The sequence below is a fragment of the Sander lucioperca genome, chromosome 1, assembly GCF_008315115.2.
Source record: "Sander lucioperca isolate FBNREF2018 chromosome 1, SLUC_FBN_1.2, whole genome shotgun sequence".
In the NCBI taxonomy this organism is placed as follows: Eukaryota; Metazoa; Chordata; class Actinopteri; order Perciformes; family Percidae; genus Sander; species Sander lucioperca.
The window spans coordinates 44,509,275-44,530,904 of record NC_050173.1 but is presented as its reverse complement, the minus strand read 5'-3'; the positions used below and the strand labels follow the sequence as shown (position 1 = coordinate 44,530,904).

Below are 21,630 nucleotides of genomic sequence, written 5' to 3'. Positions count from 1 at the left end.
TATTCAATGCAAAAAAAGGTATGTATAAAGGTTTTAGGCCGCCCTACATGTTATTGTAGCCAAGTATGCAAGTTCATTTTACGCAATATATCTAGTAGGGGGTCCCTGCTCCGTCTCTATTTCAGTTAAGTGGTCCTTGGCTTAAAAAACATTGAAGATCCCCTGTGTTAGGCAGTATTTCTAAGTCAGACAATGAAAAAGTATTCACACATGCTATAAACATGATGTGAAATTGCAAAAACATTACATGGTTGACCATATCAAAGTTTAAAGGACATTTGTTGTTCACATTTGTGTATGAAATGTTTCAAGAAATCAAGTCACTGAAGATGAGATGAACACAAAGCAATGTAAAGCAGGAAGAAGAGGAGAGAGACAGGCAGACAGGTGTGCAGACAAAGACAACATGAGCATGTGATGAGAGAGAGAGAGAGAGAGAGAGAGAGAGAGAGAGAGAGACTCCCCCAGCTACTATTAACCTCGCTCGGCCCTGTCTGCCTTTATCTGACAGCCAGTGAGAAGTTACTTTCGAGCTGAGTGTCAACAGGAGGCTGGCTCGTTTTTGGCAGCATTGGCAGTGACTCACACATATCACATACACACACACACACACACACACACACACACACACACACACACACAGGAAAGTTTACAGCACGACAGCAGTGTGACGTTAGCGCTGTGCAGCAGGGATGCGACGTCTCTCTTTGGGTCTAATTAGAGCTGTTGAATATTCAGAGTAGTCCTTCAGTTCTAGCACAAACTGCGGCTCCAAAGCTGAACAAAACAACCAGAAGTCAGAGGCAGTAGAGACACACGTACATGCCACTGTCTATTTGTAATGGTTTCTACTGTTTGTATGGCTTTGTGAAACACACAGATTTGACTGGTCATGGAGTGCACTCTGTGGTTTTACACGAAATCCCATCATTCAAGTCAAGATGTCTGTAATATTATTTTAATTTTGTAATTAGAATTGGGCACTATGGCGATTGTCAACTGTCATTTTCAAGTAGTTTTTTGGTACTTGTACTTAGCTTGAGTGTTTCTATTTTCTGCACCTTTATACCTCTACTCCACTACATTTATTCAAACTTAAATGAACTTTGCAGATTGAGATTAATGATATGAAAATGAACCAACAAATGATGTATTGTAGTCAAAAGCAGATATTGCCAACCACTTATCTAAATCCTATCTATAAATGGTCTCTTAATTGAATTAAAATATCATAATATCACACACTGGTAAAATATCCTGCGATCAGTTTATCAAATTATCACCCAACCCTACTTATGTTGTAACTTGCTACAGTTACCATATTGCCATGTTTGCTGCCAACATTTGTAAACCTGCCAATTTGAGAGCATATTTCATTTTTTTTTGTTTTTGTTTGGCAGAAGCTTTTTAATTAGCTTGTCGTAAAATAACATTATATAACGCTATTCAGTATTGTCAAATCCAACACATTAGTACGTTTATTTCTACTCGGAAAATGTATTTGCAGAGAATGGGTTGACCTTGGCCTTCATTTGCAATTAATTAATTAATTTACTTGCAATTAAAATTAAATGGACCAAGTAAACAAAATCCTTTTCACAGTCCATTCCAAACATTGATTAGCATAAAGAAATGGTCAAGATACTGGAAATTAGCATCCTCATTATAGGCAGGGCAAGTTGATTTTATAATTTTAAAATCATAAAATAACATTTTCAGCCATCAGCACTTGGATGAAAAGGACTCATTCCTTATTACAGTTTTGATGTGTCTTACCATTGCTTAAGTGATTAGCACTTAGTTGACTTTAATAAGGTGTAAAGATGGTACAAATTACCACTTCAAAGAGACTTGGAACAACATCCATATGATTTTCCAGATTTTTTATTTCATGGTGTCTTAAAGGAAGGCAATTTTTTTCCACGGCTCAAAAGATTAATGGTGGAATGAGTGACAAGAACTGCTTCCAGTGTGTCCCCTTTGGCAAGACTTAAATAGAATAAATCTATATTTTATAGAAAAGAAATATGATAACTGAGAAAGAACTCTGTTAACTGTACAAGCACAGATAAAAAAAAGTATCTATTTTCTCCTATTTACACTTTTACTTTATATTTTTATCATTGTGTGCATCCAACGTCAAAGCTCATATTAAAAACACTGAACACTTAAACATGGCAGCCCATTCATAAAAATAACTTACACATGAGAGCGCAGAGATATGGATTGATCTTTGTGTTATTCATCTCACAGCCCGGAGCCATAGTTTGCCCACAATTATGAGATGATAGCGGAAGAAAAACTGGCATGGGACTTCACTTTGATTAATGGTGATGTGCAGCGCCTCCCTCTCCCTTAAGAGCTGTGTTCCCCACTAACTGGAGACTCTGGAGATTTTAAGAGTGATGTTGTAAAGTCTGAAGGCATTTTGTGGCGTAGCAGGTCAGAGCTGTCCAGTAGCTCAGCGCATGTGTGTGGTTACTTGAGTACTTATTCCAACAAACTATGTATTGTTCTCAATATTCCACCTTTTAGTTAATTAAATGTGTGTTCATGTGAGTTGAGTCATTTGTGCATGGCTGTATTTTGTTTTCATTTTTTCAAAGCATGAAATAGACTCACATTGTCAGACCTTCCTCCACAGCGCTGTGGAGGAGGGTTTGACTAGTCCACACAGCATTCCGGGATAGAGGAAAAACATGCTCTGGTTTATTGGCATTTCTCTAAACCAATCACAATCGTCTTTGGCGGTGCTAAGCTCCAGACGGAGCAATGCCGCCGCTGCAAAATCGCCTCAGGAAGGAACTTGTTTTGGTGGAACATGTGTACGTTCAAAAGTTGTTTTAGTCGTGCAACAGAAAACTCAGATTGGACGGATAGTCTAGCTAGCTGTCTGGATTTACCCTGCAGAGATCTGAGGAGCAGTTAACCATAGTCCTGTTATATCCATAGGAGTATGATATGTAATGCCAACACAAAGAAAGCGGAAGGTGACGGACATCCCGCCAAAATGAGGGACATCCAGCAGAATTTCCGACGACCACGGAGCAATCCCGGAAGTGGAATGTCATGGATGTAGACTATGTTTGGGATAATCACAGGTCCAAATGCTACAACAGGCTGCTAACATAAAAGTTTAATTGCTGCTGTTTTTACATGCTGGTGCATGAAACAATACAACGGCAATGTCTCTGAATCTTGTCCTCTCTGATGTGACTTCTTTTTACCAGATTGAGCAGAGGCGCCACAGCGAGGGCAGCAACTCCACGTCCTGCGTCTTCATGGTGAACAAGCCGTACGCCCTCACCTGTTCTGTGGTGGCCTTCTACATCCCTCTGGTCCTCATGGTGCTGGCCTACCAGAGGATCTACATCACGGCGCGAGCACACGCGCTGCAGATCAGCATGCTGCAGCGGGCGGGAGGAGCCGCTGCCAGCACGGACTCTGCCGACCATCAACGCAACCACCGCATGCGAACAGAGACCAAGGCAGCAAAGACTCTGTGCATCATTATGGGTTGTTTCTGCCTGTGCTGGGCGCCGTTCTTTGTCACAAACGTGGTGGACCCCTTTATAGACTACACAGTGCCAGACAAGCTGTGGGTGGCCTGCTTATGGCTGGGTTACATCAACTCCATGCTGAACCCGATCCTCTACGCCTTCCTCAACAAATCCTTCCGCCGTGCCTTCCTCATCATCCTGTGCTGCGGGAGGAAGAGGTACCGCAGGTCGTCCATCCTGGGGTCCGGCGCTCCCTGCACAGCCACGCAGATCAATGGCTCCACACATGTACTCAAGTAAGTTCTCTAAATCATTTCATTGGTCGGGTCTGGTTCCATGTGTATCAGGCAGTGTTGTAGTACTCGAGACGGGTCTTGGTCTCGAGACCGTTCCCCGCCCCCCTTAACACGCACTCCCAAAGTAAATGTAGGTGACAGGAGAAGATACTCTGGCTGTCTGGGAGATGTCAGCCAAATCGTTAGTAATAACATTTTATTAATTACATTTTGTTTATTATATTTTTTTAAAGAGTTTATTTGCAAAACAACATCTCAAAGAAAACACACAGCAGTGTGTAAATTCTGCAATGTAACGCTAACCGACACAACTGGGACCACCTACATTTTGTATCTGCACTAAGTAAGGAAGCATAAAGAAAGGTAAGTGTAAGTGACGCTAGCAAAGCCAGCTAGCAAAAGTTATCAATCTGAGTATAGTAGTAGTAGTAGTAGTAGTAATAGTAGGTGACTACTATACACACTATACTGTAGTGAGTACATCTCTGTGGCAGTTTAATTCAGTGTTCTTCCCCTGTTGTGTGTATTTCTGGCATTGCCCTAGTCCTACCATTTCCAGCAGTTCAACTGACTATGAGAATGAAAAGATAATCTACAACAATTATGCAATGAATGTAAATACAGACTTCCATTGCTGGAGACTGTTGAAGTGTTTGGAGAAAAAAATGTCATCATTGTTCAGAAACCAAACATGGTCTGAACTTCTGAGTGATTCTTCGTAGATTTATGTAAAATGTGAAACCAGTCTGAGACACGCTAAGGCAGTGTGTATGAAGAGGAATATTTTCATATGTTTAGTGAAGGTATTCTACCTTTAATTCCTCTAAAAGTAAGGCTTCATTTTTATAACATAAGAGGCTTTTTTTAACAAAACTGCAGTGGAACAAAATGTTTAATTTGAATGTTTTATGTTAATTTTGATAACAAAATGACAAAGTTTCGCACAGTGTCACGTTCATTATAGCTGGCAGCCTTTTCAGTGTGAATCACTCACTTTTTTAGTAACCTTAGCATGCTGCAAAAGCACTTTCAGTAGATCCCAATTTCTTACTTTCTCATCCTGTGCACTTGAAAAAGGTCAGATATGATTTAATTTCCCTTCGCTTCAGCTTGCAATGAGTTCTTCTAAGAAGGAACAGTGCCTTTGAGACTTTGGACAACGACAATGAGAACTGACACACTTGCAAATTACATGTTCTCCACATACACCGAGACATCACTTGGACAGGGTGTAATCAATTAAGTTATTAATGATTTTAATTATATTTCCTTTTTATATACGGTCATGGCTACTGTAGGCCAGAAATCGCAGATGTATGCATTGTAAAAGTCACAGTTCTGACCAAAGAAATGATCTGGCAGAAATGTTAGAAAGCAAATATCAAAGCATATGTAAAATGCTTAAAATAGACTTTATTAAGTAGTGTTTAGTACATGAGCGTGATCCTCTAGCACACTGAAGCTGCAGATCCTTTGAGACTCGTGTTTGAGCTTCAGACAACAATTTGTTTGAGTGATTGTGTGGAAAACCATATGGGGCGATGTCTGCTAGCTGTTGTAATATCGACGCAGCAGATGTACCATTTTCATTCAAAATGGTGTTGACATCCTGAGACATTACGGAGCTGGAAGTCATTGTAAGAAATCAATGAGTGTGTTTATAACAACACTGAAGCCCTGACCAATTAATGTCCACTTTCCCGGCATTACGTGCGGCGTTTTCATTCCCTCTCTGACATTTCTGGACTACCTCCAGAGAGTTGTTACTGTGGATTGAAAGCAAGCTATTATTGTGAGTCCGTCCATATGGTAGTCATCTGTGCACTCATTATTTTTCACTCAGAAGTGAGCACTACTTAAATACTCACACAGGAGTAGTAATACCAGGAGACGACTAGTGGCTTTTAGTTTTATTGTCTGTGGGTTTTCTGTGTTCTTAATCGTTAATTCTACCGCAAATGAACAAATATAAACCAAAAACAGGTGCTTTTTTTCATCCTCTTCCAGGTTGTAGATAAAAAATAGATTAGAAGATTATCAAAAAATGAACCCTTGTTGACATTGGATTTACTTCCTCATTGTTTGGGGGCTCACAGACCTCGCTGCTGTATTTTATTTATTTATTCATTTTTATTATTAGTTTGTCAGGGACAATGCAGCGTACATTATTACATACATAATTATCATAGTCAAAGCCATAACAATATGTGTAGATGTGTTGCATAAAAGGTTTCTAGCCAATTGGCTAATTTGCAACCCCAGTCCCTGGTCAAGCCTTTCTAGAAAAATAATCCAAATATAATTTTTAAAAAGAACTACATAGTGTGAGTTACACAATCATGCAGCAAATACATTGTATACTAATATATCACATCAACATTTCACAGAGTCATGACCACATTACACAGAACAGCACATCACGTAACAACACAAACCCCAAGCACCCGGACGCTCACACTCACTCACCTATACCCTAACCATAACCTTGGCAGCCATACACAAACAGCCATGCATCCACAGGCAATACATTACTACAAGACAACTGACTCAGTGGTTACATGTTTGGTTTTCTTTCAGCCAGTATTTCACCATTCTATTAAATGTTTTCAGTTCAGTTTGTGTTTTTATTTCTGTTGGTAAATTATTCCAAAAATGGGTCCCTATCACTGAAAAGCATGACTGACCGAAAGTGGTTTTGCGCCCCTCTGCTATGCAGTTGCCACCCACTGCTCCCCTAGTGGCCACTCTCCTTGTATTTGTTTTTGTCACAAAAGGACAGAGTACGGCTGGAGCTAGATTATTTGCGCATTTGAAAGTCAGTTTAATAAAAGAAAACTTAATAAAACTATCAAAATTTAAAAGCTTGTATTTCTGTACTATCAAACAGTGGTGCCACATTGTTGGTTTCCGATCCATTATTTTCAGTGCCTTTTTGTATAATGATATGATGGGTTTGACTGTTGTCTGGGAAGCTTGGCCCCATACAGTAACACAGTAGGATAAGTGAGAGAGTATCATGGTTTGTATGTGTAGTATGTGTTTGAATACTTTAAAAACATGTTTTTATTTTGTTCTGAGCAAATTAAAACCCAACATATAAAAAGGTTTTACAGTTTCAACCCTTCTCTATCCTACCTACATGGCTTGCACATTTAATAAATGTGACAAAAATACAGAAATTATAAAGCACTGTTATTACATCTCATGTTTTAAATGTTGTGTGGGCTATGTACTGTACAAACGAATATATGTTTGTTTTGCTTGCCAAAAAGTTATGTATTGTTAGTTATACCTGTTAAGGAGGCCCAGGGTATCCAGGGCTCCAAACAGAACAGTAGTTAAAATAGGTAAATATAAAGTAGCCATTAAAGTTAGTATTTTGGGTGCAAATTAAGGAAGTTCATCTAGGTGCTCTGCATGTAAGCAAGCACAAGTCATGTGTGGAAATGCTTTATACATTTGACAAAATAAAAAATATATACAGAATAACCTTTGACAAATTGCTATATGAACAGTTGACCTTAAAACTGTAAACCAAAGGAAAAAGCCTGAGCACAAGAACATCTGTGGCATGTTTTCTTGTTTTTTCAACTCCTATTTGTTTATCATTCTTATTTGGATCAATCTATTAATCTATTTTGTATTGGTATCATAAATCACAGTGTGAATATGGATTTGGAATAGCTTTAAGCAATATAAAAAACAAAAAAAATGTTGTGCAGCGATTGAGATTTTAGCCTGCAGGACTGCAGTGTCAATAAAGCTCTTTGGAGGATACTATGCTAGACACTAATGGCACAGTACCCCCGACTGACTGCCATATTTAGCTGCAGTGCATGTTATGGGTTTTCAACAAATCTAATACCGCAGTTTACATGATAAACGTCATGAGAAGTTGGGTTTCCTACCTGGTGATGCACTACATATTTTCCTACACACTCATTATATCTCTGAGTGTGCTATTGATAGGAAATCCACCATGCGCTGGCACCTCTGGACATCAGAGGTTTGTGGTTTTATGCTGGAAGACATCCATTGGTCTGATTTGGTCTCCCTGGAAAACTGGAAACCAGAAATGTGGGCTGTTCAAAAGCTCCACAGGACATCGTTCACTGTTCACATCATTACCTCCTTGAGCTTCTCCATGTCTATAGCTACCGTGGATATACTTATTACCAGGGCTTTAAATTGACACCCGCCAAATGCCGGTAAAACTAACTTTGGCGGCTAACATTGTAAAGGTACTAGCCAGTTTGGTCGGTGATGAAAGATACAAATAACTCTGTTTCTGTTTGAATGCCGGCTGCAGAAATGTTTCCAGATTGGTCTGTTTTCCACCAAGAAATTTGGGCAGTTTTGTGTGTGTTTGGCTTGGAAATGTAATCTTTATCTGGCAACACTGCTTGTAGTTCTATTCCAACATTACCCATGAACACCATGGCGTGACGAGTTGTACAACCGTCGGCTATGCGTCTAGCATGCGGAATCGATGAAATAAGTGATTAAGTTATTAAAATTTGTTGAAATTTGTAAAAATGTGGCTAGTGGAAAATCTGATTGGCTGGTAAATTGAAAAATGTACTAGCTACTATTACTACTATTAAAAAAAGTTAATTTAAAGCTCTGCTTGTGACACCTGGTAGATTGGCACAGAACTGGGTTAGGAGGTTCAGGTTTTGGACCTGTCAAACTAAAAATATTCCAGGCTTTTGATGGATGACATTATTCTAACACGTATATCCAACAACAAAAATGATTCAACAGCACAAGGACGTGAAGGCAGCCAGCTGCAAGTGACAATTAAAGTGATATATTACTCTGTCTACATATGCTATATGATTTATGACTCATCTTTGCTTCCCTCTGGCCCTCATGTCTCATTGATGGTAAAACCTTGTATTGTAAGATTTCCAGTGGACCCTGGAACAGAATAATTATCAGTAGCAGGCTCATGGGATTGCTAATCAATGCCAATAGATTAGCAATAGCGGATAGGCTACACTTTTCCAGCCTGAGGTAATTGAAATACAGATACAGTAACTTGTGTGGGAGGAGATGCTTATGTTTTTGCTGTTCCTGGTTGGCTGCTGATTGAGATTGATAAAGGCATATATAAAATAAATTAAAAAAAGTACATATTGGATATTTAGCACCAAATTGCAGGATAACTTAACTTTGACTTAAAGCTTTAGTGCATAACTTTTTTATATTAATGAACGTCCGTTACATTCAAGCCATTGCCAAATGAGTTGATACACAGCTAATCTCTGTATTTCTCAGTATGGCTATGTTCAGAAAATTGTGTCAACCGTCAACTTCCGCGTGCAGAAAATCGAAGCGAAGATAATTACCTCTTCTGAAGAGTCCATGTTTTTTTAATCCTCTGTGTCCTCCTTGGCTACTAGCAACTGCGTGGAGGAGAGGTGGGGGGCGAGGACAGTGCGCGATCACGGAAGGCTTGTATCATGTGGACGCGCCGACAGTTTTGTTGCTATTACTTAGAATTCCTCATGGGGGAGACAGCAACTACTCACTATAGCTTTAATTTGTTCTAAGACGTAAACCAATTTCTGATGAGTTGTTGATCACGGTGTAAAGCACAGTTGTGTACTCAATAGGGGTGTGAATCTTCACTGGTCTCACGATTCGATTATGATTATCCTGTCAACAATTTGAATCGATTCATTATAACGATGCACGGTGCGTCAGCTCCGCAATATTATTATATATTGCTTAACATGGTTTTCATCAACTAATTCAAGCAGTCAGATATGTTTTTATTGTATATCTGCTCTTAAAAAAGACACTTCCTTAATGTAGCGGAGTCTGAACACAGCAGACAGAAGGCAAAAACATAAAAAAAGCAGTGACTGGAAAACCAACACGCATCAGTAGGCAATAATCGATTATGGTCTGTCACTACAATGATGCAGAATCGTCCACGTCCGAATCACCTTGCATCAAAGCAGTGGTTAATTTTAACACCCCAAGTACTCAAGTCCATCAAAATTAAACAAGTGTGACGCCCCCTCTGTGTGGTTCATCTGCTGTTTCTGTGCTCACTCTCTCGCTGATTACATTCCCAATGCTCAGAAAAAAAAGAAGAAGAAAAGAGCTCAGAAAAAGCAGAGATGTAAGGGAACCCCGACAGTAACCTAACACTTAATCAAATGAACCATGGACATAATTCTACCCATTTTAACAAACAATTGTGCTCTAATTAATTAGACAAAGGTATCAATATCCTTGGCCTCTCCATCAAGGCCACTCTGCACACACAATACCTCTCTTTATGCACCAAAACCTTTAGGCCATCTTGCCGTTACTATGTTGGTATATGATGTTGTTTCTGGGTAGAAAAAGGAATTGATCAATTAGTAATGTGTCTTTGCAAAATGATATATACATGGTGCGATTTGCCTGGGAGTATGTGTGGGATTTCCTCTTTCTGATCTATATGTCCCTGCCTTTGCTGAATTATTTAGTGATCAATGCTACTTCACCAATAGACAATTTATTACAGTTAAGTTTAGGCACCGAAACTTGATTAATACACTCCCAAGGAACAAACAAGTGTTTCTTGGTTGAAAGTATTTTGTTTTAGCCACGAAGTGAACGCCGCTCCCCGGCTTGAAAGCGCTGTGTTTTATGTTGACATCACATTGTGCTATTTCATTTTGAGATTATTTTTCATTGGATATTGAAGTACATAAATAAGTGTTTTGGCATGGCTGGCCGAGTGGCACTATCCATGGTGGTATTGAAAGGGGGATTTAATTATTGCATGTTTTGTTTTGTTGTGCATGATCAATTAACATCCCCCCTGCTTTTTTTATATATATATACAGAACATAGATAAAAATATGAAAAGAATATATAATAATAGTAGGTGAATTGAAAAACAGAAAAGAAAATTGAATATCCATTTTTTTGTTTTACAACAAAAAGTTCCAAACTCTGTCAATCTCATTTTTTTTAAAAACTGTATCTATTTCACCTCCTTATATTGAACTCTGTTGTATAAGATGAAAAATACACGTGTTGAGATAGAACAGAAGCTTTTCTTCTGTCATGGAGCGTTCTTAACATATGTGGTTTGTGCCTGACAGCAGCGATGTCTGAGCTCTAAATAAAACCTACAAATTGGTGAGTGATAACTACAGTTAATTTCAGATGGCACTCATAAAGCTCAAAAAAACACCACCAGAGAACTCTCACCATAGCTGTAAGATTTCTTCTCTGATTAATGCACAGAGGCCAGCTGCCAAGTTATTTTTTGGCAGCTGGCCTGGAAGTGTTATGCGTGACTTCTTAGTGACATTTATTTGCCGCTGGAATGGCAGCAGATGCATAAATACTTAATCAGGAAATTAGTTTTGTGTCATGCAAATACTCATACACACCAACCCACTAAAGCAGATAACCTGAAGACATTGTGAATAGTTTTTTCTTTCAGCAGTTTACTTTGGCTGGAAATGAATTCAGCCACAAGGCACACACATAAGCCCTGCTCTCTGATGGTCTGAGTTTATTTCTCTCTCTGTTTGCGGCTGTTGAGACTGGAACACAACCCCACAGATTCCAAACCAGAACCGAATCCGAAGTGTTTTCGAATATCTCTGGTTTAGGGGCTCTGAAACGCCAGAGCAGTGTGAATGTGAGGTGTGAACGTAGAAAAAGATATTTGTTTTTAAACCAAAACGTAGCAATGTAAATGTAGCCTGATAAGGCCCTCTCTCTAAAAGGTTTCCGATGAGATCATGGTATGGTCAACAGATCTGAAGTTCTGAGGGGCCTAGCTTTAATGTATGGGGATAGAAGTTTTTTAATATAATTTAGCTTGGGGTGAGACCATGCAGGAGAACAATCTCGTAAGGAATTGGATACTGTACCAGTGCAAAGATGCTGGTACAGGCGTAATATGTTTCCTTTTTTTTAGTGGTTGATACCAACGTATACAGTAGGGAGTTGCAATAATCTAATCTTGAGGATATTAGAGCATGGATTACTTTTCCCAAATATGAAAGGGCTGTGAGCAGTTCAACTAAAGAGTACCTCAGATACTCAGATATACCTCAGATTGTTTCATTGTTTAATTTGAATAGTTTTACGAGGCCTGTCGAGGTGATAATATTCAGTATTTTACAACATAAAAACAAAGATTAGAGAAAGCTAGGAAATGGTCAACGTGATTAGTATAGCAGAAATATGTTTCCTTTTCTGTAACTCATCCTGTAAAACCCTTAAATGTATCGTGCAACCCCTTGGGTTTTACAGGATAGCGATAAATGGAAAAACAGAATAAATCTGAAAACATTAAGATAAGATAGATTTTTATTATCCCGAAGGAAATTTGATTAATGTGTCTCTGGTGTGAAGGAGGCATATTGATCCTGACACTAAGGATGACTGAATTGTATGGAGCTAAAAGAGTCTCAATAAAGATAAATGCACACACTACATTCACATATGCACACACAGGATTCATACATGCACACACATGATTCATAAATACACACACAGGATACACAAATGCGCACAAAATTCACAAATACACACACAAAATTTAAAAAGCACAGAAGATTCACAAATGCATACAAAATTCAGAAATGCACACAAAATTCACAAATGCACACAAAACTCAGAAATGCAAACAACATTTACAAATGCACACAAGATTCAGAAATGCACAGGACAAGATTCAGAAATGTATTTCTTGATTTACAAACTGCTTGCAGTCTGTGAACTTCACTGCATTTGTGTGTGAATTTTGAGACTGCCCTGACTTGGCTCGACACACAAATGCCTTTTTTTAAACAGGGAATGTTCTGTTTTAAATTTTGTGTGTGTATTTGTGAATTTTGTGCGCATTTGTGTATCCTGTGTGTGTATTAATGAATCATGTGTGTGCATGTATGAATCCTGTGTGTGCATATGTGAATGTATGTTATCTTTATTGAGACTCTTTTAGCTCCATAGAATTGATCCTGGGCATTTACAGTGACGGGCATTTCCCCCAGGACGTCTTAATCACTTTGTTTGGCCTGTCTGACCTTTGCTAAGAGATGCCAGATACAGGGTTTTACATAACACATATTCCACTGTACTGTTTCTTGAATATTTTTGTATGGCAACTTTTTTTTAAAGTCCTTTATTCTATTTTCTTTTCTTACAGCTGTATTTTTTCAACATAAATACAATCTGGCCAAAGTACTACAGTTGAAAATTAGCTGGCTGGCTAACACTGGCACATTTACAGAAATGTTAATTAATGTGTGTTGTCCTTTATAAAATAAAGAATAAAAATCTCTCCCTAACCTGTATTGACTAACCATTTTTAGATCCTTGGTATTACTTTTATTTTTATTTTTTTTTTTTTTGTTTTAGCCACCTTATAGTTAAAACTACATTTTACTCGCAAGTGAATTGCTGAGCTCTGACTCAGGAACACATTAACACATGTTGTAAACAATCCCCCAGTTCAGGCTTAATCCAAGATACATACAAAAAACTACATCACCTGGAATGTTGGTAGTAATCCCTTAGTGCATAGAAGAAAGGTGTGTGCGTACAACTACAGCAAGTCAAATTTAAACAAGGAGGTAGGTCTAAAAGATTGCTTGTCTTTTTTGGGGTTAACTGGGAGATAGTTAGGTTGGTGAGTTGACCCCGAAAGATGTACCGGCGCGTCCAAAACAATGTTTGACAAAACTCCTACTCAAATGACAATATTACAAAATTTGATTTACTATTTTAATCATATATAACCCAAGACTTTGGTAAACTCAGTTCAAGCACCGAAACAATTTGTACAACACATCATAAGTTAAGGTTTGTTTTCAAAAGAGATTTGAGGAACTTCAAAAAGTGAACATCATTGTTTCAGCTTTAGCGCCAGATTATCTCTATCGCCACTATACAGAAAATAGTTCTGAACATTTTGATATGAAACACATGGGGATCAGTTATATGCAAATACCTTAAAAAGGTCAATTTAAGAAGATATGTGAATATGCCATCAGACCTCAGAGGGTTAAATATCACCAGGTTGTAGAAAATAAATGATTCCTTTAACGTTACAGAACTAAAACCTTTTGGTTTTGCATTAATGTTTCTATTAAACGCATGTCCAATAATACTCATTTAGTTAAATTAGGCAATCTTTAGACTAAGATTACGATATTTAATGTATTTAAGATCTTTACATTTAAGCATTTGCACAACTTTGTCTGCTAAGAGCACAGAGATTTCATGTCAGTTGTCAGAGAAATGTTTGCAAATTAGTTATTTTGTTGCACACAGGCTTTAAAAAAGAGTTCTGCACAAGCCTCATTCATCGACAATTGCAGGCAGAAAATTGCTTCAGCTTTTAAGATGAATTTACTCAGCCTGGTGCTGTCAAAGTAGCTTTAACGACTGGATCGTTATATGTGATTTGAAATTTTAAGATGGAAACTGTCTTTTCTTTGTCCAACTCACTAGCAAATTAAATGTATGCATCAATGATAGCAGTCTTCTTGAATGGACAACAAGTGTTCAAATGTATCCAGAAAATTGTTTAATGAGAATGATGATGAGAATGTGTGAGTCCATTGAGTCCCACTGCCTCTTTGCATGAGAGCACAACATGAATAAAGATGGATAATTAGTTTGTAGTATGAATGAACAGGACCCTGTGCTTTCAGCCATGTTGTTTGCCAACGATGCACAGTCGGAGTGTAAAGTTGCCATCCTGATTTTGTCTTTTCGGGGGTTGTGACACTAAACCGCTGTCTACTGTATGAGATTGCAAGTCTTGTCACAGAGTCACAGTCAGGTGAATTTAATGAATTAAAACCATCACACTCCAATGTGAAGTGCCTTCGATAAACACAGCTGTGTTATTAAAAACCCATCAGGCTAATTAACATATTACAGATTAATCCGGTAGGCTAATTAATACGCTGTATAATACAATTACCACTGTAAACCTCCTTCAAGAAATATACAGGACCTTATGTATTTGTTGATGAATCCCACATTTACACATGATGGTTGTGGATTAAAGTGGGAAAAAAGAAACATGTTATTTGATTCACCCAAAATGTCTCCATTCATCCATCTCTACTTAGCTAAACTAAGCTGATAAGCCTTTGCTTTTCTGTGTTAGACAAATTAGGTGGATATATTTTAACCTTACAGTATTTTTAGTATAAAAACCCCTCAGTGTTTTCCTGTTGAGTTGCAGTGGAAGAATAGTAACACACTAAAATCAACACATCACATACGGATGTTTGGTCAAGACCCCTTGGTGTCACATTTTTACCGCTCTGGATACCCCTTTGACATCATTTTTCAACGTACAGGGTCTGCTTAGGTTAACGCAACAGAACTACTTGTATGGGGGCAGCAGTGGCTCAGTCTGTATGGACTTGGCTTGGGAACCAGAGGGTCGCTGGTGAAGTCCCCGCACAGACCAAGTTCAGACTGCGGGTTGGTAGCTGGAGTTCACATCCTGGGCACTGCTGAGGTGCCCTTGAGCAGCCTTTCATGGGCAGCCCCCCCTGACATCTCTCCATTAGTGCATGTATAGGGCTGTGTGTGTATTCCAGGCCTGTGTGTAATATCAACAGAGCGTAACAATGTACCCCATTATGAACAAGAAGAATGATTACAGCAATTCAATTCAATTTTCACTTGGGCATGTGACTAAAAGAGCAATTTAAGTTATACCCAGCCCTGCATCCCACTGGGGAATTTTATGGGCATGACCCTATTTTTTATTACTTTTATACTTCAGTCCATTACAGCGAGGCCATGCAGCCTGACTGAGGTAGTGGAGGGGTTCAGCATTGACTCGGGTAATGGCTTTTAAAATGCCAGGGGTATGGCATCTCCGCCTGAGACTGCTTCTTTGACTGATACAGTACAGGAAAAGCTCAAGAGCGAGACCCAAGGTGGGATTAAGTGACATGTCAGAGACACACACTGTGTTGAATTCAGGTCATTATCCAAAGGAAGTGATGGTGGATATTTCTGGTCATCCATCTCCTACAAGTCACAGGTATGACCTCATACTGTGATGGTCATGGTGAAACTGGAAAGTGGTGCGTCTGTGTGTGGGCGAGCACGCAGCAGGAACAAAATTACAGCTAGACTGCATCACGTAATTTAACTAACACAATGGCTGTACAAGGACATGCCGTACCACGGCTCATTTGGCTGCTACATTCTGGGTAATGGTCCAGTTATACAACATTCACTCGCTCAATTTACACCGATTGGAGTTTGTTCCTGTCCGACCTTCAGCGGCCTCTCGTGGCCCCTGTTTCTGAGCTAATCATTGGCTGCGGAAGGGTTAGATGTCACGACTCGCTTGTATCGTTGACACAATCGCCTAACAAATGTGGGCGATGATGAGGCCTTTTGTTGCTGTTTTTTGTACAACTGTGAATGTGATTGAAACAGCTGGGGAGTCAGGAGGCAAAATGAGATAGCTGCAATCTGAGAAAAAAGCCAGTGATGTATTCTAAAAAAGATTTCAGCATAAAAAGTAAATGTTTTTTTTTAGATGATAGCAGATGAATTGTTTCATGAGTCGACAAGCTGATGACTTTTTAATCACCAAATCTCAAGTACTGAGGCATCCTAACCTGTTGTTATGTTGTTACAGCAAAATAAAATAATACATTTAAAAGATAATCTACAAAGTGTCCTCAAGACATGAATAAATGACTGAATTGATAAATTCTTCGGCAAATTGATTTCTCTAAAAGTGCTCATTAAATTGTGGCTATTCTGTTTCAGGAAAATGTATGAAGAGAAGCAATATAATTTAAATGAACCAATGAAACAGAAACTAAAACCCTTTTCAGCTTAGCATAAAAGTAGCCCGACTCTCTTCGGACACATCTGTCAAACATCATCATTTTCAAAACAGCAATTCCCATAGATGGGCCTTAGCGCCCCTTTTAATACAAGAGCCCAAGTTAAAGAGTAACTTTTTTAAGGTTTTTTTTCAACCTGGACCCCATTTCCCCATGCATTTCTGTCTAATAGACTGAAATCTTTGAAAGTGGTCCAGTATGGAGCAAGATCGGAACTGCAATGTGACCTAATGGGGCAATTTTGCAGCCTTGATTTTTGTCTACTAAAAGTGATTTTTTTTTTGTTGCTCCTTACAGGCTCAGATTTTTACTCAAAGTGTCTGACAACATTATCGATCTCACGAGGTGACTTCTTGTCCAAAGACAGCTGTGTGGAGAGTGGAACGTGAGTCGGGAAAAGGCATTCTGGAAGTCTGTTGTTTTGGAGTAGGCCAAAATTACCCTTTAAAATTGCAGATACGTTCACAGCAGACTATCTGAGAAAGGGTTTTCACAGTTGGTTGAAAGCATTTCATTTGAAATGTATCAGACAAGTCAGGAAATCTGATGGAATGTGCTCGATCATGTAAACTAGTTTCTAAAACCCCCACTTGTTTTCCATGTGTATCTAATTTGGATAGGGGAAGCTGCTAATGTTAATGCAAGGTGTAAATTAACATGTAAATGAACACATTGTGAATCAGCCAGACCGCCTGTGGATGTGTCTGTATGTGCAGAATATTCAACAGTGGGAGTGCAAAGAGAAGCTGCTGCAAACTTCTTTAAAAAAAAGATTTTAATGGTAACTATAAAAGAGTTTCGGAGAAACAAGCAGTTACTACGATTTATCCAAGGACAACTTGGTAATGAGCACATAACTCCTTCCCAGCCCGAGTTTCAAATTAAAAACCTCTCACAGTGGCGCCCACGTAGTTTTTTTTAAAGTATAACTTATTACGTTTTGCTGGGAAAAAAGTTTTAACGATATTATGTAGTTTTGGTTTTTAAGAGCACTCAGGGAAATGTATCATTCTCTCCCAGCTTTAAAACTTCCAAACCATGTTGCAATGCAAAAGGCATGAAGTCTGTTATATAAAAAATAAATACATAAATAATTAGTTATACTCCATCCATCCATTTGCAAGTTCTTACAACACCTCATTTCGGAATATTCTCTACAGCTACAAAAAAAAGATGTTTTAGCCATGGTTTGAATTATTAGGACCGTGAAAAGTGTACAAACATATACATTGTTGAAGATATGCGTCCCCTGATGAAAAACTCCGAAAAGTTGAGCACTGTAATTCGTAAGCATTCCGCGTTTTTTTTGTTGCTGTATTCACTACATTGACGGCTGATGTATAAACGCAGGTGGCCACATTGGGAGATGGTTAGGGTGGGGGATGGGTCGGCGTTAAAACACAGGACTTTCAAGCCAGGGAGCAGAGTTTGCTTCCCGTTTTCACCCAGGACTTTTTGTTCCTTGGGAGTGTTTTAATCAAACCACGATCTTTTTTCCTAATCATATCATAGTTGTTTTGGTGCAAAATGCTTATATTTTGTGGACTAAATTTAACCATAATCTCCGCTAAAATGAGCGGCAGCTCGCGGTGCTCTGTACCCGGCTGAACGTTACACATTTTTAGTTAAACACATCTACTAACTGCCGAGCTGTGACAGAGGTCCGTAGCCCGCGTCGCGAAGCTCTGTAGCGGCTTAAACAACTGCCGCTTGGCGTCATGGAGCTCGGAGCCAGCCGGCGTCACGTGACAAGCCGGCGGTCTCCTAATTTCGTAGGATATCATACTTTTTGGTGTGTATGCATTTTTGCACGATATCATACGGACCCGTTGATGAGAATGCGTTGTGACTAGGCGTGGGGGAAAAAATCGATACAGCATAGTATCGCAATATTTTCCGTGGCAATACTGTATCAATACACAGACGCCAAGTATCGATCTTTTATTATATATGTGTTGGTCAATTTGTCTGCTTGACAATCCCATTTTGGAGCAATACAATTGAAGTGAGATGAACAAACAGAGACATGTATCTTTTTAGATAAAACGGATGTTGACAAAGTTTCCTTTTGGGGACATTATTTGAAATTGGGAAAAATTTGAAGTTGGAAAAAAGGTAATGAATCGCAATCTATTGCAGAATATTGCAATATGTTTAAAATCACAGTAATATTGTATTGTGACATAAGTATCATGATGATATCGTATCATAAGGCCTCTAGTGATTCCCACCCCTAGTTGTGACAGAAGAGCGTAGGCTAAGCCCCATTTAACCCCAGCTCGTTTGCCATTATCCCATTCTTTTCTTGCTATTGTCGTCTCAATCACTTGAGTCAGACAACGTGGAGAGGACTAAGAAGCAGACAACACAGAAGTCTCTTTATTGAGTTTTTACTGACAAAAACGGCAAAGTAAAAAAAACATCCAAAAGGTCCGGCAGTAAGGTAGAGAGGTACAGAAGAAAGCCATGTCGTCTAGAAAATAGGACAAACGTCACTCACATGTCAAAGAAACAAGGCTGGATCAAGTGGCTTGGGAGCTTGGCAGGAACACAAGACAATCTGGCAAAGGCTTGAGGGAGACAGATGATTGTTTGCAGGTAGTCTATAGGGCTGGGTATCGTTAAAAAAATGTCAATACCGGTACTGATACCAATACTGTGACTTTGATACTGGTTCCTAAATGATACTTTTTTCGATACCAATTTTACAAAACAAAAACACAGCCAATCACAGCATTATTAGATCTTGGTAGAAGCATGCTGCGTGCTTATTGGCTCACTGATGCTGATGCGATTTAGTCCTTAGGTACTGCAAAGCACTGGTCAGGCTGTGGCAATAAGGGAGGATCAATGACTCAAATACGTGTGACATATGCACAATTAAAGATAGTTTGTTGTGATACTTGAACACTGTAAAAATACAAGACAATAAAGATACAACATGATCAAGAGTCCCATCTGCACTGTGTGATTGACAAGTGATTTCTGGTGCACGGTAAATGACAATACAATACAGCAGTGAAGCAAGTAACATAGAACCGTTGATGTGTAGAGTTCTTTTGGCTGTAGGGAAATCACAGTAAACCTGCTGTAAATCACACTCAGGCATTGAGTGTGAAGAGCAGCTGTTTGGTTAATATACAGGTTGAATATGATGTATCAGCCTGTTAACAATGGCCAAGTAAAGCATGACACGTAATACTTTTATCCTCCAAGGCATATTAACACACTCCATTACACATACACACACACACACACACACACACACACACACAAACAGTGAGTGTTTATAGTCTCATTGGAGTCATATTTCTGAAGCCTGTCGGTGCCGAGAGAACAAACTGTTTTCAAGAAGCAATTCTTCACTGCCATAAGAGAGGAGAGGAGAGGAGAGGAGAGGAAGAAGGAAAATGGGTAAAGGAAGGAGAGAAGAGAGAGAAGACAAGATGAGAGAAAGGAGAGAAGGGTAGGAAAAGAAAAAAGGGTTTAAGACTAACGTTGAGAAAAGAAAAGAAAAAAGGAAGAGGAGAGACAGGAGAGGAAAGAGAGGAGAGGATAACGAAAGAAAGAGATGAAAGGGGAGTAAAGAGGAGAGGCAGAAGAAGGGAAAGTTGAGAGAGAGGATAGGGAGAAAGAGAGGGTAGAAAAGGAAGGAGAGGAGAGTACAAGGAAAGCATACAAAAATGGAAAGAATAGGAGGACGGAAGATTAAGAAAGGAGGGGAAATAAGGGGAGAAGAAAAACAAAAGGATAGGAAAGTAAGAAGGAGATAAGAGGGAAGCTAAAGATAAAAAAGAGCATTTAGTTAGAGGAGAGAGGAAAGGAAATAAGTAAGGAGAGGCAAAAAGGAGATAAAAAGGAATGGAAATATTGGATGGGATGAAAGGAATAAAGGACGAGACTGTTAAGACAAAAGCAAATAACAGGCAAAAAAAGTATAACTGTAGATAGGTGGGGAGGGAAAAAGAGGGGAGACAAAAGGCAGAAGAGGAGGGAGAGAGGACAGGAGAGAGATTGGACAATGAAGAAAAAGGAGCAAATTAAAATAGAAGAGAGGCCAAGGAAATGAGATGGAGATGAGAAAGTGTTAGAAGAAAAAGAAAGCAGAGTGTAATATCATAGACGTTATATTTATATTGGATCTTTCTGTCTGCATTCCTGCAAATGACAGAGAACATGATTCATATCGGCGTGTTTTAAAGTCTTGACTTAATAGGCCACTTCCATCATTTGTGACATGCTGCTGTACCAAAGGGAGGCTCGCACCACCTGCAGTGAGCAGAGAAAACACAGACAGCTTTCACCATGTGGACTCGTGCCGATGCTATGCACACTGAGGTGTTTAAAAACACACAGCAGTAAAGTGTTTTCAACTGTGCTTTTAACAGTGTGTGTGTGTGTGTGTGGGGGGGGGGGAATCACCTTTAAAATAGTCATTAAATATGAGCTGAATTATCCTCAAGATACTACAGCTTTGTGTATACAGTATTTTTTCAGTAGATGTGAGACAGAGGCGTCAGTATATCATTTCCCATTGTTCCCTCTACGCTTTTAAAACACACACACACGTGCACACAGATACACCAGTGCAGATACATCGGCATACAATTTCTCTCTCTGACAGACAAACGTTGAAACGCTCTGTACTTCAATTAAAAGTTAATTGTCTTTTCAGATGGAATCAATTCAGCACTTTAGCATCCTGCATTGGATCGCAAATTAGCTCATTTCATTATATCTTTTCATTCCATTAGGACTGAGATGAGTGTGATTCGATAGGTGCAGCTGAGTGCATCACGGTGTAATGTTCACATCAGAGCTCCTTCAATCAAAGTGTCAAAGTTTCCTAAATGACGATATGATGAGCTTCATTCATCACTGACGAGAATGTGCGGTATTGGCAGCAAAGACATATGTGGAGGAGAAAAAGGAACTAGCTAAAGGATGCTGAAAGATATGAATATAATA

At 39.0% G+C, this 21,630-nt stretch overlaps 1 protein-coding gene across 3 annotated transcripts in view; it reads left to right on the top strand.

The window, feature by feature from the left end:
* The window catches only part of htr4 (5-hydroxytryptamine receptor 4), a 201,453-nt gene that overhangs the window by 138,826 nt on the left and 40,997 nt on the right, over positions 1–21,630 (top strand). For all 3 annotated transcript variants that reach the window (XM_031317115.2, XM_031317118.2, XM_031317117.2), the window contains exon 6: positions 3,231–3,796. In XM_031317115.2, coding sequence (XP_031172975.1) covers positions 3,231–3,796 — 566 coding nt within the window. The remainder of the gene's footprint in view (positions 1–3,230; positions 3,797–21,630) is intronic.